The following is a 15516-nucleotide window of genomic DNA, read 5'->3' on the forward strand; positions in this document are numbered from 1 at the left end:
TATATAGGGCCATGGTGAGACCACAGCTGGAGTATTGTGTACAGTTTTGGTCTGCTTACCCAAAAAAAGATATACTTGCCATAGAGAGAGTGCAACAAAGGTTCACCAGACTGATTCCTGGGATGGGGGGGGTTATCCTATGAGGAGAGATTGATAGACTAGGCCTATATTCTCTCGAGTTTATAAGAATAAGAGGTGATCTCATTGAAACATACAAAATTCTTAGAGGGCTTGACAGGGTAGATGCAGGGGCGATGTTTACCTGGCTGGGGAGTCTAGAACACAGGGCCGCAGTATCAGAATAAGGGGTCAGCCATTTAGGACTGAGATGAGGAGAAATTTCTTTGTTCAGAAGGTGGCGAATCTTTGGAATTCTCTACTCCTGAGGGCTGTGGATGCTCAGTCATTGAATATATTCAAGGCAGAGATCGATAGATGTTTGAATATTAAGAGAATCAAGGGATATCAAGGGATATGGGGATAATGTAGGAATGTGGAGTGAGGTAGATCAGCTATGATCTCATTGAATGGCGGAGCAGACTCAAAGGGCCGAATGCCTACTCCTGATGTTCTTATCCTCTTATATTCAATGCCTTGGCTAATAAAGAAAAGTATCCCCTATGTCTTCTTAACCACCTTATCTATCTGTCCTGCTATCTTCAGGGATCTATGGACATGCACTCCATGATCCCCCTGTTTTTCTACACTTCTTCATATTCTACCATTTATTCTCTACTCCCTTTCTGTTAGCCCTCCAAAATACATTACATCACACCTCAGGATTAAATTCCATTTGCCACTTTTCTGCCCACCGACCAGTCCATTGATATTTTCTGCAGTCTACAGCTTTCTTCCTCACCATCAACCACATGGCCAATTTTTGTATCATCTGCAAACTTCTTAATCATGCCTCTACATTGAAGTATAAATCATAAACCTGAGCCCTGCAGTACCCCACTGGAAACAGCCTTCCAATCACAAAAACACCCGTCGACCATTACCCGCTGCTTCCTGCCACTGATCCAGTTTTGGATCCAACTTGCCACTTTCCCTTGGATCCCACAGGCTACACTTTCCTGACCAGTCTGCCATGCGAGACCTTGTCAAAGGCCTTGCTAAAATCCATGTAGACCACATCAAATGTGCTACTCTCAGCAACCCTCGTTATCTCCCGAAAAAAAGTCAGTCAAGTTAGTCAGATATGACCTTCCCTTAACAAATCCATGTTGACTGTCCTTGATTAATCCATGCCTTTCTAAATGACGATGAATACTGTTCCTCAGAATTTGTTCCAATAATTTCCCCACCATCGAAATTAGGTTGCCTGGTCTGTAATTACTCGGTCTATCCTTTTCTCCCTCTTCAGTTGTTAAAAGGTAAGTTAACTCTAATTTCTATGAAGAAGCTAGTATACAAGTATATAGAGATTGTATCATTTCCTTACCAAAGTGTACATTATCTAGAATTGTGCAACCGTACATATTGTGAACATACATATGTACCGTCATTTTTTTTGGATCTGGTTGGTTCAGTGAGAAGAAACACTGATTAAAAAGAGGGAGAAAAATCCCGGATTGTCAGAGGCCTATCCCTATAGAAACCTGGATTAGATCCACCAAGCTATGTTGCAATCAAGGAGAAACTTGATATAAATGTAAAGGAAAGTTTAAGTCACTTGTCCCAAATAAAGCACTTCGACTTTTAGTACACAATGCAACAGAATTTTCACTGACTATGGAATTAGTTACACATCACCTCTACAAGTTACAGCAAGTTACAAGTACTTCCAAACAGGTGAACTATCTTCACCTCAGACTTACCATAGACTACAAAAACCCGAAAAGGAACCCGTAGAAGTTTGATTGGAGAATTGACCCTCTGACATCCGACTGTCAACTTATAAACATACTTTACTGACTGGCCACGGAAGGAAGGTGGACCATCAAGAGGCACCGTTTCACAGTAAGAATCTGAAAATTTCCAGCAAAACTAAATCACACATAATTTCAGAAACATGTAATTTCAGAAAAATCAAGAGGGATAAAATGATTGAAAGCTAGGACACCATATAGTGGTATTGATCAAACTTGGGTGTCATGGTACATCAGTCATTGAAGGTTGGCATGCAGGTACAGCAGGCGGTTAAGAAAGCAAATGGCATGTTGGCCTTCATAGCGAGGGGATTTGAGTACAGGGGCAGGGAGGTGTTACTACAGTTGTACAGGGCCTTGGTGAGGCCACACCTGGAGTATTGTGTACAGTTTTGGTCCCTAACTTGAGGAAGGACATTCTTGATATTGAGGGAGTGCAGCGAAGGTTCACCAGACTGATTCCCAAGATGGCGGGACTGACAAATCAAGAAAGATTGGATCAACTGGGCTTGTATTCACTGGAGTTCAGAAGAATGAGAGGGGATCTCATAGAAACGTTTAAAATTTTGATGGGTTTAGACAGGTTAGATGCAGGAAGAATGTTCCCAATGTTGGGGAAGTCCAGAACCAGGGGTCACAGTCTAAGGATAAGGGGTAAGTCATTTAGGACCGAGATGAGGAGAAACTTCTTCACCCAGAGAGTGGTGAACCTGTGGAATTCTCTACCACAGAAAGTTGTTGAGGCCAATTCACTAAATATATTCAAAAAGGAGTTAGATGTAGTCCTTACTACTAGGGGGATCAAGGGGTATGGCGAGAAAGCAGGAATGGGGTACTGAAGTTGCATATTCAGCCATGAACTCATTGAATGGCGGTGCAGGCTCAAAGGGCCGAATGGCCTACTCCTGCACCTATTTTCTATGTTTCTATGTTTCATCTTATCTGGGTTATAAAGTGATCAGTGCTGGTTGCCAAGAAACAACGGAAACATTCAAATGCTGGAAGCAATGCAGAGAAGAGGTTAGCATTCGGAGTTTTAGTTATTAGGAAAGGCTAGAAAAACATGGGCTTTTCATCTTAAAAGAGGAGCTTCTGAACAGTGATTAAGGTACACAAGGAATGGAAAAAGTAAACCCAAAATATTACAGGAGTAGAACCAAAGGTCACAGGAACAAACTTGCAAAAGGTAACTTTAGGATGGATAGTATATTTTTCTTCACACAGACTTCCAGATAAAGGAGCGGAGACAAAAAGCCTGGAATCTTTTAAGACACCATTAGGAGTTTTCTGGATAGGAAAAAAAAAATTGGCCTTCTGACTCAGATGCAAGAGTGCTACTAAGGCCGACAGATAAAGCAATGAAAAAAAAATTAACAGCTTTTGAGGTTTTATAAATAGGGGTACAGCGTGCAAGATTGAGGAGGTAATGGTACTTGTGCACAAGGCAATGGTTAGGAAATTATTACAGCTCTGGGTGCTCCATTATAGAAAGTAAATAAAAACAATAGAACTCATAGAATAGATACAGCAGGATGATGTCAGGAACTTAACATACTGAGACTATTTCCACCAGTGATGAATGGGTCATCAATTTAAAATTGTTAAGAATGAGGGAGGGGTTAGGAGAAATGGCTTCACAGCATATAATGCATTGCCACAAGGAATGGAAGTAGCAGAGATCATTGTCTCTTTTAAAGGAAATGGAGATAAACAGAGCTATGGGATAACAAGCAAGGCTTCATTTTGAGTTGCTTTAGCAAAGAGCCAGCACAGACATAGTGCACTGAATGACCTCTCTATGGTTAGTAAATTGTAATTTTTGATTAAATTTGTCTTTTCTCCCGCCCCTTAACACCATGTACAGCAGACAGCATCAAAAGAGCAACTCATAACTACTCACAGAAATGAGGAGCTCAAAGCAAGTATTGCTCTACTTCTATTTTTAATTGCTGTTAAAAAAGTGGAATATAGGGCTCAATTTTGGCCAGGAGTTGCTCCGTTTTTTTTTGGAGTAGGCTGCTTTTTCTGGCATAACTTAAAAATCCCCAGTTTCCCAATCAATTTGCACCTGCGTAACTCACTTAGTTACATTTTTTTTTAAGGTTAGTTTTCTTTCTCAAAAGGGGGCGTTACCAGCCACCGACACCAGTTCTGCCCATTTAGGCAACTTTGGCCAGCTAATAGTTACTCCATTTCTACTTAGGCCAGTGTATGTGGCCACTTGAGAAAACCCTTGCGGAGAGATAAAGAAATCTGCGCAGGTAGGTACATCGGAGGCCATTCGGCCTGGGCTAGGGGCGGGAAGTGGGGAGGATCTGGGAAGAATGAGAGGTGACCTCATAGAAACATATAAAATTCTGACGGGGTTAGACAGGTTAGATGCAGGAAGAATGTTCCCAATGTTGGGGAAGTCCAGAACCAGGGGTCACAGTCTAAGGATAAGGGGTAAGCCATTTAGGACTGAGATGCGGAGGAACTTCTTCACCCAGAGAGTGGTGAACCTGTGGAATTCTCTACCACAGAAAGTTGTTGAGGCCAATTCACTAAATACATTCAAAAAGGAGTTAGATGAGGTCCTTACTGCTAGGGGGATCAAGGGGTATGGCGAGAAAGCAGGAATGGGGTACTGAAGTTGAATGTTCAGCCATGAACTCATTGAATGGCGGTGCAGGCTAGAAGGGCCGAATGGCCTACTCCTGCACCTATTTTCTATGTTTCTATGTTTCTGGACCTAAACCAACCAAGCCTTACCCTTAGCAATGTTTGCAAACCAAAACTACTAAACAATTCTATAATAAATAAAAAAATTAAAGTCCTACCTTCATCTTCAAACTGCAATTCACCTTTCGGCACTCGGCCTGGGAAGGTAGTGAGCCGGTGCGGGAGGCCACTCAGCCTGGGCTAGGGGCGGGACAATGCACCGGGAGGCCACTCGGCCAGGGCTAGGGGCGGGACAATGCACCGGGAGGCACTCGGCCAGGGCTAGGGGCGGGCAGGAGAAATGATAGAAATCACCGGCAGGCAGGAGAACGCAAGAGATCGCACCGACAGGCAGAAGAAGTCACAGAACGCACGCAGAGGTGCTCCAATGCACCACTCAATTATTTTACCAATGAGAATTATTTAGTTTAGTTCAAAAATACTGGCAGTTCTATAAAGTTGTATAGGTTCATCACTTTGTGATTAAACATTAAATACTCCACAATAATAGTAATAGAGAACTGACAGAACTCACCAGCAGGCAGGAGAACTCACAGGTTACCATGGCAGCCTGATCATTTTGGCGCAGATCAAGGCTCCACCCCCCTCTGGTTAGGCCATGCCAAAATGAAGAAATCCTAAAGGTGAAACTTACAACACTTTTTTCTTGGCATACACGGGCCACAAAAAAAAAATCAGGCGTAACTCTTCAAGTACGCCAAAAAAATGCTTTGGGGGAAAATAGAGCCCTTAGTTTATACCTAGATCTTATTACCAAAATATGTCTACTTACAGGACTTTGATTCACCAGGATCAAGTCGCAGGTCACAGAACAGTATCTTGGGTGGTGTGGCTAGAATACATTTTCCTCGTTCACCTGGAAATAAATTAACAGTTGGAATGATTCTGCTAAACATTTAATTGATAGCTAAAACTCAAGCAAACAAACCCTCGCCAGATCAGACCAGGATCCTTTAACTAGTATTAAAAACAGTCAAAAAAAACTACCATTGGTTCAGTGGGTAAATGTATTACCCAGCGTGATACTGAAACAGCAAGAATTTGCATTTATCTAATGCCTTTGACGTGGGGGAAAAAGATAATTGCAAGGTGCTTCACAAAGACGCATGGGAAAAAATGAACACCAAGCTAAAGGAGGTATCAGGAGGAGTGACAAAGTTTGGTCAAAGAGCTTGCATTTATATAGTGACTTTAATGTAGTAAAATGTCCCAAGGTGCTTCAGAGGAGCATAATCAGACAAAAACTGACATGGAACCAAAGAAGCAGACAAATGCTTGGTTAAAGAGGTAGGTTTTAAGAAGTGTCTTAAAAGTAGAGGAAGGTGGAGAGGCGGAGGATTCCACAACTTAGGGACTAGACAGCTGAAGGCACAGGTGTCAATAGTGGGGCGAAGGAAATGGGGGATGCACAAGAGGCCAGAGATGGAGAAACATAGGTTCTCTGAGGTTTGTAGGGCTGAAATAGGGAGGGCCGAGGCCATTGAGAGATTTGAATACAAGGATGAGAATTTTAAATCTGAGGCGCTAGTGGATCCGGAGCCAATACAGATCAGAAAACACAGGTGAACTGGACTTGGTGCGAATTAGGATACGGGCAGCAATTTTGGATGAGCTCGAGTTTATGGACAGTGGATGATGGGTGGCCAGCCAGAAGAACATTGGAGTAGTCGAGTCTGGAAATAACAAAAGCATGGATGAGGGTTTCAGCAGTAGATAGGCTGAGGCAGAGGTCGAAGTAGGTGGTCTTTATGATAGAGAGGATATGGGTTCTGAAGCTCAGCTCTGGGCCAAATGTTCAGCCTGAGACAATGCTCAAGGAGGAGGATGGAATCGGTGGGGAGGGAAAAGAGTTTGTGGCAAAGACAATGTAATTGAAGGAAATTTCAGATCATCCACTACTGGATGTTGGATAAGTAGTCTGAAAACACAAAAGAAGTGAGGGGTTGAGTGAGGTGGCAGTGAGGTAGAGCTGGGCAGTATCAGCGTACATGTGGAATATGACATTGCGTCTTCGGATGATGCTGCCTAGGGGCACCATGTCATTGAGATGCAAGAGGGGGCCAATGCTAGATCCTTGGGGAACTCCAGAGTTAATGGTGTGGGGCAGGAAATGAATCGAATGGAGGAGATTCTCTGGCTGCGGCTGGATCGGTAAGAGTAGAATCAGACGAGGGCAGTCCCACTCAGCTGGACAATGGAGGAGAGGCATTGGATGTTGATGGTGTAGTCAATTGTGTCAAAGCTAGCAGACAGGCCAAGAAGGATGAAGAGGGACAGTGCACCAGAGTCAGTCACAGAGGAGGTCATTGTGACTCTGATTAGGGCCATTTCAGTGCTGTGGCAGGAGCAGAAATCAGATGAGACGTGTTCAAATATGGAGTTGCGGAAAAGATGGGCACGAGACGTAGCAGAGACAGCTGAATATCAGTAAGATTGAGACTATCCAAAGAAGTCCATCAGCTCCTCGCACATTGTTGGAGGGGGTAGAAGATAAGAGTCTGAGATGGTTGGTAGAAGAGAAAAGAAGTGGGGGTTATCTTTGCTTTCCAGGGTGATCCTGGAATAGTGAGTAGTTTTGTCAGAGGAGAGCAGGGCCCGATAGTGCTTGATTTTGGTCCAGCCAGATCTGGCAATGAATTACAAAACTTGTTGTGTGCCATGAACATTCAAGTCTACATCCCTTGCACTTAAGGGAGTGCAGATGTGGGCCATACTAAGGGGAAGAGTCAGGGTGAGAGAAAGTTAGGATTTTACTGGGGAGAAGGGCATCAAAGGTGAGGGTGTGATTGAACAGATTGATAGCTGCAGAAGTGTTGTGGTGAACAGAGGAACAAAGACAAGACAATTGGGAGTTTGAAAGTGCCTTTGTAAGCAACTTGGGAAGAGTTTTTTCAGGGAAGGACGCAGAAGGAAGTCGAGTTGGAAGAGGGATGCAAGTGGTGAGAGAGACAAGGAAGTGATCGAGATGGCCTTGTCTGTAATTGAAACAATGGTAATAGAGAGGCCACGTGAGATGGCAAGGTCGAGGGGGTGGCTGTTATTACGGGTAGGTGAGTTTATGTGGAGGGAGAGGTTAAAGGAGGACAGGAAGGTGATGAATTTAGGAGAGAGGGCAAGACGAGTTGAGAGGGTACTGTATTAGAGAGGGAACCTTGACTGGAAACATTTAAACATGGAGTTGCGGAAACGATTTGCACAAATTTGAGAAGTGACAATACATTCAAGAGCTTTGGAGAGGAAAGGAAGGTTGGAGATGAAGCTGTAGTTTGCAAGGACAGAGGGGTTGAAGGTGTATTCTTTTGAGGGAGGTGCTGACAGTGATTTTGTAAGAAGGCAGTACAGTGCCTATGAACACGGAACCATTTGCAATGTCAGCTAGCATGGGAGCCAAGAAGAGAAGTTGGGAGGGAATGAGAATGGGGTCAAGGGAGCAGGAGGTGGGTTTCCTGGACAAAATTAGTTCAGTAGGGGAAATGAGAGAAAAACTAGAGGGGGAGAGGAGCTGGGGGAAGGTGTTGGTGAGGAAAGGGTTAAAACAGCAGATACAATAAACAAAAGAAATTAACAACCTGTCCACTGAGCTCTCGCCAATAAAATTAATGATTTAAATTCTCACATGAGGATTGTCGGTCTGAGCTCTTATACATAAATCTTCAGAATGGAAAATCTCAAGACAGTGTAAAAATATTTATTTTTAATTCATAATACATTATAGACAACTCAAAACATAGCAAGCTTAAGAATGGAAATAATCAGATCTCCTAGTACCAAGAAAAGTAGAAGGAGGCTCAGAGATAATATCCTACCTCTGTTTGGAACAAAGACCGTTTCATTCTCGGCCTGCACGTCATGCTTTGCGTCTTCAGAGGGCGGAAGTGCAACACGACTCTCACTGGTATGAAACTGGCAATGTATCTGAGCACTTGCCCATGCCAACATCTCACTGATAAATAAAAGACAGAACCTATAGCTCAAGTTCCAAAATACTTTAGCAGACTTGTGAACGCCTAATAAGCTAGTCATTTTCAATTGTGAGGTTCATCAAGGATAATCAGAATATTCAAAATGCATTGGCTGATTGAAAAAAACACTTTAGCACTATCTGAGCATAATTCTCAAACTCCTTTTCAAACCCCTGGTCAATTCACCATACCCCAGCATGCAAATGATCGAAAATTTCCAATTCTCAAACCCAGCCCTCTTTATTAAAAAAAAATTATTGTTATACACTGCGAAAACATCCAGATAGTTCAGCAACTAAATAAGTTTCATACTTTAATCCCCAGTCCGTGTGGAATTTGGGGCAGCTACACTGTACCAAAATTTAAAAAGCTTCTGGGCTGGGAGAAAAAAAATAAACCAATGTTCCCTTCCCTAATCCAGTGACCAAAGCCATACCAATCCTTAAATCACAAGAAACTAACACCGTTACACGAATCACAACTCAGAATTCATAGAACTCTATCCAAGACTTGATCTCAGTATGAGTCAGATATTGACTTACCCATTTCTACAGTATTCATCACTATATTCTAGTCCTTTAGCACATTTGGCAATTAGTGTTAGTATTAAGTACTCCCAAGGTAAGTATACATTTTTTAGATGCAGTGATAGTAATTACACACAACTGCAGAGAGGAAACCTGTCTAAGATCAAATGAATGATTTTTCATTTATCCCACAAATCAGGATGGAACCAGACATTCCAAGCTGCACTTTTGAGACCATCATGATAAAAAAATGTGTAACAGCAACTTCAAGACTGCAGCATAACCAAGACACAGTGACAATGGCAACTAGGTCCCCAAGAATGAGTAGTTATGTAATGTGGAATTATATCCAGCTGCAACTGTGCCGAGAACAAATATATGGAAACTCAATGATCCCTATACTTATCCTCATACTTTCAGAAGGCGTTTGATAAAGTGCCACATAATAGACGTGTTGGTGAAATTGAAGACTGTGGGATTAAAGGGGCAGTGGCAGCATGGAAACGAAATTGGTTAAGAGACAGAAAGCAGAGATTAGAGAACAGTTGTTTATCAGACTATAGGGAAGTATGCAGTGGTGTCCTCCATGGGTCGGTATTGGGACCACTGTTCTTTTGATATATATTAATGAACTGGACTTGGGTATAGGTGGCATCATTTAAATGTTTGCAGATGACACAAAGTTTGGAAATATAGTAAACAGTAAGGATGATAGTACCAGACATTAGGAGGACATAGACAGACTGGTGAAATGGGCTGACATGTGGCAGATGACATTTAGGCCAAAAAATTGGCCTCCTTAGCGGCTCTCCTTATCGTCTCCGGTGGGCGGGGTGTGGGGAGCGATAATGGGGCGTTAATGACTTACCGACCGGGCGCGGCATGATGATCGACTCCCGCTATATTCGGCGGGTGGTTTGCAACGGCGGTAGGGCGTTGCACCCCGATCTCCTTCACCCGGAGATCGTGACATCATCGCCGTGAGCATTGCCCCGGTAGCACCGCGGATCCAAAATTGACTTCCGCCCCCTGCAGCATCGCTGGACGAAAGCACTGGCTGCTGCAGGAGGCGTTCATCGGGAGGCCAGGCACTTCAGGGGCGATGCTTAAAGACAAGATGGTCGAGGGAAGAAAAAAATGTTTTTTTAAATTTGTCTTTCAATTTTTTTCTTTGCATTTTGGAAGGAAAAATGAGATGCAGCCATATAAATTAAGTGCTACAATTTTAAGAGGATGCAGGAACAGAGGGACTTGAAGATTAACATACACATCTTTTGAGGTGTCAGGACAAGGCTGTTAAAAAGACATATGAGATCCTTGACTTTATAAATAGAGGATTAGAGTACAAAAGTAAGGAACTTACTGTAAACCTTTATAAAATCAAGGCTTAGACCTCAGCTAGAGTAGTGTGTCCAATACTGGGCACCAGTGTTCCTGTAATGTGCGCAGCCATGCAGTGCTCCAGGGAATCTGCGCAGCCGACTTGCTTGCATATCAATGTAAAAGCTGTGCATGCGCAGTATTTGAATGGCCAGCACAGTCCCTTAAAGGGGCCGCGCAGGGCAAAAAAAACTACAGGGAAAATAGCTGGATCACACTTTAGGACGGATGTCAAGAACTTGAAGAGGAGATTTACTAGAATGGTACCAGGGTTAAGAGACTTCAGTTATGTGGTTAGGGAAGCTGGGATCGTTCTCTTTACAATAGAGAAAGTTAAGTGGACAATTTGATACATGTCAAAATTCTGAGGGGTTTTGATAGAGTAGATGGAGAGAAACAGTTTCCACATGCAGAATGTAATCCCACTAAGCTGTATGATGCTATGATTATCAATCAGAACTCTTACATTAAACAGAAACCAGAATCCCAAAATTTACAGGGAGATAGGGGGGGGCGCGGGGGTGGGTGGGGAAGGCGCACGTGTTCAGAGCAACCAGGAAACCCAGAAATGCAGCTAACATAGAAGTCTTGCCGAATTTAAAAGGATTTAATTTTTTTTCTTCATTACCTGGCCGGCAGCCAGCCAAATTGAGATTATTTATTCGATTAGGCACTTTACAGCCTTTTGGACTCAACATCGAGTTCAACAATTTCAGACCATAACCTCTGCCCCTATTTTTAAATATGGCAGCTGTTGATGATTCAGCCATTCCCATTTACATCTATTCTAGGTTCACCTTTTGTTTCATTATCCCATTACCACACCCACACGCATACCATAGCAATACATTCACATCACTTACTGCGACTATACTGGGCTGTCCTATGATGAGAGATTGTGTAGAATGAGGCTATACTCTCTGGAATTTAGAAGAATGAGAGGTGATCTCATTGAAACATACAAGATTCTGAAAGGGATTGACAGGGTGGATGCTGAGAGGTTGTTTCCCCTGGCTGGAATGTCTAGAACTAGCGGGTATAGTTTCAGGATAAGGGTTAGGCCATTTAAGACCGAGATGAGGAGGAATTTCTTTACTCAGCGGGTTGTGAATTTTTGATATTCTCTGCCCAAAGGGCTGTGGATGCTGAATCTTTGAGTATATTCAAGGCAGGGATAAATAGATTTTTGGACTCTAGGGGAAATCAAGGGATATGAAGATTGGGTGGGAAAGTGGAGTTGAGATCGATGGTCAGCCATCATCTTATTGAATGGCGGAGCAGGCTTGAGGGGCCGTATATCCTACTCCAGCTCCTATTTCTTATGTTCGTACGAGAGGTTTAACAAAGGTATTCCAGACAGAATGAGCAAGGCTGCTGAAACCTATGCCAGAAAAAGGGGGGGGGGGGGGGGGGGGGAGAAAGATCAATGCACAAAAGGCCAGAATCAGAGGTTCAAAGCATTACAGGAAAGGATTGCAGAGACAAGAAGGATTTTTAAAATGAAGGAGGAGGATTTAAAATGCAATGTATTGGGAGACAGGGAACCAATAAAGGTGTGCAAGCACAAACAGATCAGGATACAGACAGATGAGCTTTAAATGAGCTGAAATTTATGGGGGGTGGGGGAAAGAGATGGGAGACTGGTAAGGGGGACATCAGGGAAATCAAGTCTAGAGGTTTCAGAAGTATGGGTAAGAGCTTCATCAGCAGTATGGCTTAGGCAAAGGCAGACAATGTTGCAGAAACGTTGGAGAGCAATGGGATGGAGAATCTTAAGCTCAGTTGTGGGTCTAAGAAAGCGCCAAGGGTTAGCACGGTCTGGTTTGCACATCACTTGTCCACTGGGATCACCTGGCATTGCACGCTTACGAACAAAGTACGACCCGGTACCTGCGGACAGGCTCAGTCGCCTTCCCGACTGACTGATCACCTGAAGGCATGGGCGCGCGTGTTACCAGCTGGCTGACAGATCGTTACCTGGAGACCCAGGCACGCTCGTTGCTCGGCAACAGACGCTTGCTGTCGCGCGGAGGGGAGCGCGTTCCTGGCAGAGTGACGGGCGCTCGCGCGTTCTTTACCTGCTGGCCGAGGTGGAGCGGGCTGTGAAGGGGTTGGTGAAAGTTATAACGCATTCCAGCACTTCGCCGGTCAGAAATACCGGGCCTCGAAGGAGTTTTGCCACCACCTCAATCATTCCGACTTCTTCGCAAAGGGTTTTGTTTTCATAAACTTAACACCGATCTTTACAACTCAATCAACGTCCATCTGCGACCATTTAAACCGCTATCAATACAAACAGACACCGCTCACATCCGGTTAAAGAGCCCCAGTGCAGCGGAAGCCTGCTGCCGTCGCACATGCGTATTGACAGTCTTCTGCTATATGGTTACGTCACATTGAAGGCAGGAGGTGGGGGAACGGGTAAAACCTGGAACAAATTGTCATGGCGGAGCGAATGGGAAAAACTGGAGCAGAATCCAGTAGTGGGAGAAATAGGTAAATTAAAAACAGAAAATGCTGCAAACACCCAGCAGGTCAGGCAAGGTGTGCATAAATTGACTGCCGCGGTTCCCACATTACAACAGTGACCACTTCAAATAGTACTTCACTGGCTGTAAAGCGCTTTGGGACGTCAGTGGTCGTGAAAATGCGCTATATGAATGCAAGTCTTTATTTTTATATTCTCTGGAATTTACAAGAATGAGAGGTGATCTCATTGAAACATACAACATTCTTAAAAGGCTTGACAGTGTAGATGCTGAGAGGTTGTTTTTCCTGGCTGGGGAATCTAGAACCAGGGCTCTCAGTCTCAGGATAAGGGCTATTTAGGACTATGAACAGAAATGTCTTCACTCATAGGGTTGTGAATCTTTGGAATTCTCTACCTTAGATGGCTGTGGACGTTCAGTTGTTGAGATCGACAGATTTTTAAGCAATCAAGGGAAAAGGAGACTGGGCAGGAAAGTGGAGTGGATGTAAAAGTTCAGCCACGGTCTTATTGAATGGCGGAGCAGGCTCGAGGGACCACTAGAACTACTCCTATTTCTTATGTTCTTTCATCAGAACTGGAAGATGTTAGAGATGGGGTTCTTTGAGGATGTAATGAGCAGGGTGGATAAGGGGGAACCAGTGGATGTGGTATATTTGGATTTCCAGAAGGCATTTGATAAGGTGCCACATAAAAGGTTACTGCACAAGATAAAAGTTCACAGGGTTGGGTGTAATATATTAGTATGGGTAGAGGATTGGCGAACTAACAGAAAACAGAGAGTCGGGATAGATGGATCATTTTCTGGTTGGCAAACAGTGACCAGTGGGGTGCCGCAGGGATCGGTGCTGGGTCCTCAACTATATACTATCTATATTAAGACTTGGATGAAGGGACCGAGTGTAATGTAGCCAAGTTTGCTGATGATACAAAGATGGGTGGGAAAGCAAATTGTGAGGAGGACACAAAAAATCTGCAAAGAGATATATACAGGCTAAGTGAGTGGGCAAAAATTTGGCAGATGGAGTATAATGTGGGAAAATGTGAGGTTATCCACTTTGGCAGAAAAAATAGAAAAGCAAATTATAATTTAAATGGAGAAAAATTGCAAAGTGCTGCTGTACAGAAGGACCTGGGGGTCATTGTGCATGAAACACAGAAAGTTAGTATGCAGGTACAGCAAGTAATCAGGGAGACAAATGGAATGCTGGCCTTTATTGCAAGGGGGATGGAGTATAAAAGCACAGAAGTCCTGCTACAGCTGTACAGGGTATTGGTAAGGCCACATCTTGAATACTGCGTATAGTTTTGGTCCCCGTATTTAAGAAAGGATATACATGCATTGGAGGCTGTTCAGAGAAGGTTCATTAGGTTGATTCTGGAGATGAGGGGATTGACTTATGAAGGTAGGTTGGGCCTATACACATTGAAATTCAGAAGAATGAGAGATGATCTTATTGAAACATATAAGATAATGAGAGGGCTCGACAAGGTGGATGTAGAGAGGATATTTCCACTCATAGGGGAAACTAAAACTAGGGGACATAGTCTCAGAATAAGGGGCCACCCATTTAAAACTGAGATGAGGAGAAATTTCTTCTCTGAGGATTGTAAATCTATGGAATTCACTGCCCCAGAGCGCTGTGGAGGTTGGGTCATTGAATATATTTAAGGCAGAGATAGACAGATTTTTGAGCAATAAGGGAATAAAGGGTTATGGGGAGCAGGCGGGGAAGTGGAGCTAAGTCCATGATCAGATATGATCTTATTGGGCCCAAGTTTCGGGCCGCGCCTAAAACGGCGCAGCCCTGACCTGGACGCCCGTTTTTCGCGCTTGAAAGTGCGCCGGAAAAAAACTCCGATATTCTCCGGCTCCTCGGAAGTCTTCAGCAGCTTGGCGCGGCGCGCACAGAACAGCGGGGGGCGGAGCCGGACACTTGTGCCGATTCTACAAGCAGTGGGGGGCGGGCCTAATTTAAATAAGGCAACGTCGTGCTGGCAACCCCGCGCGTGCGCATTGGAGCGTGCGCGCACGCGCAGTGAGAAATAAACATTGGCACTCGGCCATTTTTAAAGGGACTAGAGGAAAAGTGAAGATTTGTCTCGTGGACCCCTGGAAAGGCTTGTGATTTAATTTTAGTGGGTTTTTTTGTGTGTGAAGGGGTGCTTTTACCAGCACTGTTGAATAAATCACCTGCTGAAATCAGTGAGTGCTGCTTTTCACTGCTAAACTTGCAGAACAGCTGCTGCATTAGTGCATGCAAATTCAGGACTGTGTATTTTGAGAAATAAGAGTGCCAATTCAACTTTGCAATAGATCAACATCCACCAAGAACAAAGAATTTCTTGCATGAGGAAGTGGAGATATTAGTCAACGTAATTGAGCAGAGATGGCAGGAGCTAGATACCAGCAACAGAGGTCGCATAAAAGTGCCACCAAAAGAAATGTAGAAACGCTGGAACCAAGTTGCAGAAGATTACTGCGCAGTGGTGCATACCAGGAGATCTGGAAGCCAGTGTAAAAAGAAATGGCACGACCTTGGTCAAGTAGTTAGTGTAAGTAATAT

General features: G+C 43.8%; 1 protein-coding gene across 2 annotated transcripts in view; it reads right to left on the reverse strand.

The window, feature by feature from the left end:
• Positions 1–12813, reverse strand: part of rgp1 (GP1 homolog, RAB6A GEF complex partner 1) — a 60035-nt gene extending 47222 nt beyond the window's left edge. Inside the window, exons 1-4 of one of the 2 annotated variants that reach the window (XM_070862489.1) lie at positions 12540–12813; positions 8399–8535; positions 5365–5448; positions 1821–1970 (exon numbers count right to left, since the gene is read on the reverse strand). In XM_070862489.1, the coding sequence (XP_070718590.1) occupies positions 1821–1970; positions 5365–5448; positions 8399–8535; positions 12540–12655 (487 nt within the window). In that variant the 5' untranslated portion in view covers positions 12656–12813. The remainder of the gene's footprint in view (positions 1–1820; positions 1971–5364; positions 5449–8398; positions 8536–12539) is intronic. The other variant, XM_070862490.1, reaches the window with a different exon arrangement.
• Positions 12814–15516: the final 2703 nt, after the last annotated feature.

The sequence above is a fragment of the Pristiophorus japonicus genome, chromosome 2 (assembly GCF_044704955.1).
Source record: "Pristiophorus japonicus isolate sPriJap1 chromosome 2, sPriJap1.hap1, whole genome shotgun sequence".
Taxonomy (NCBI): domain Eukaryota; kingdom Metazoa; phylum Chordata; class Chondrichthyes; family Pristiophoridae; genus Pristiophorus; species Pristiophorus japonicus.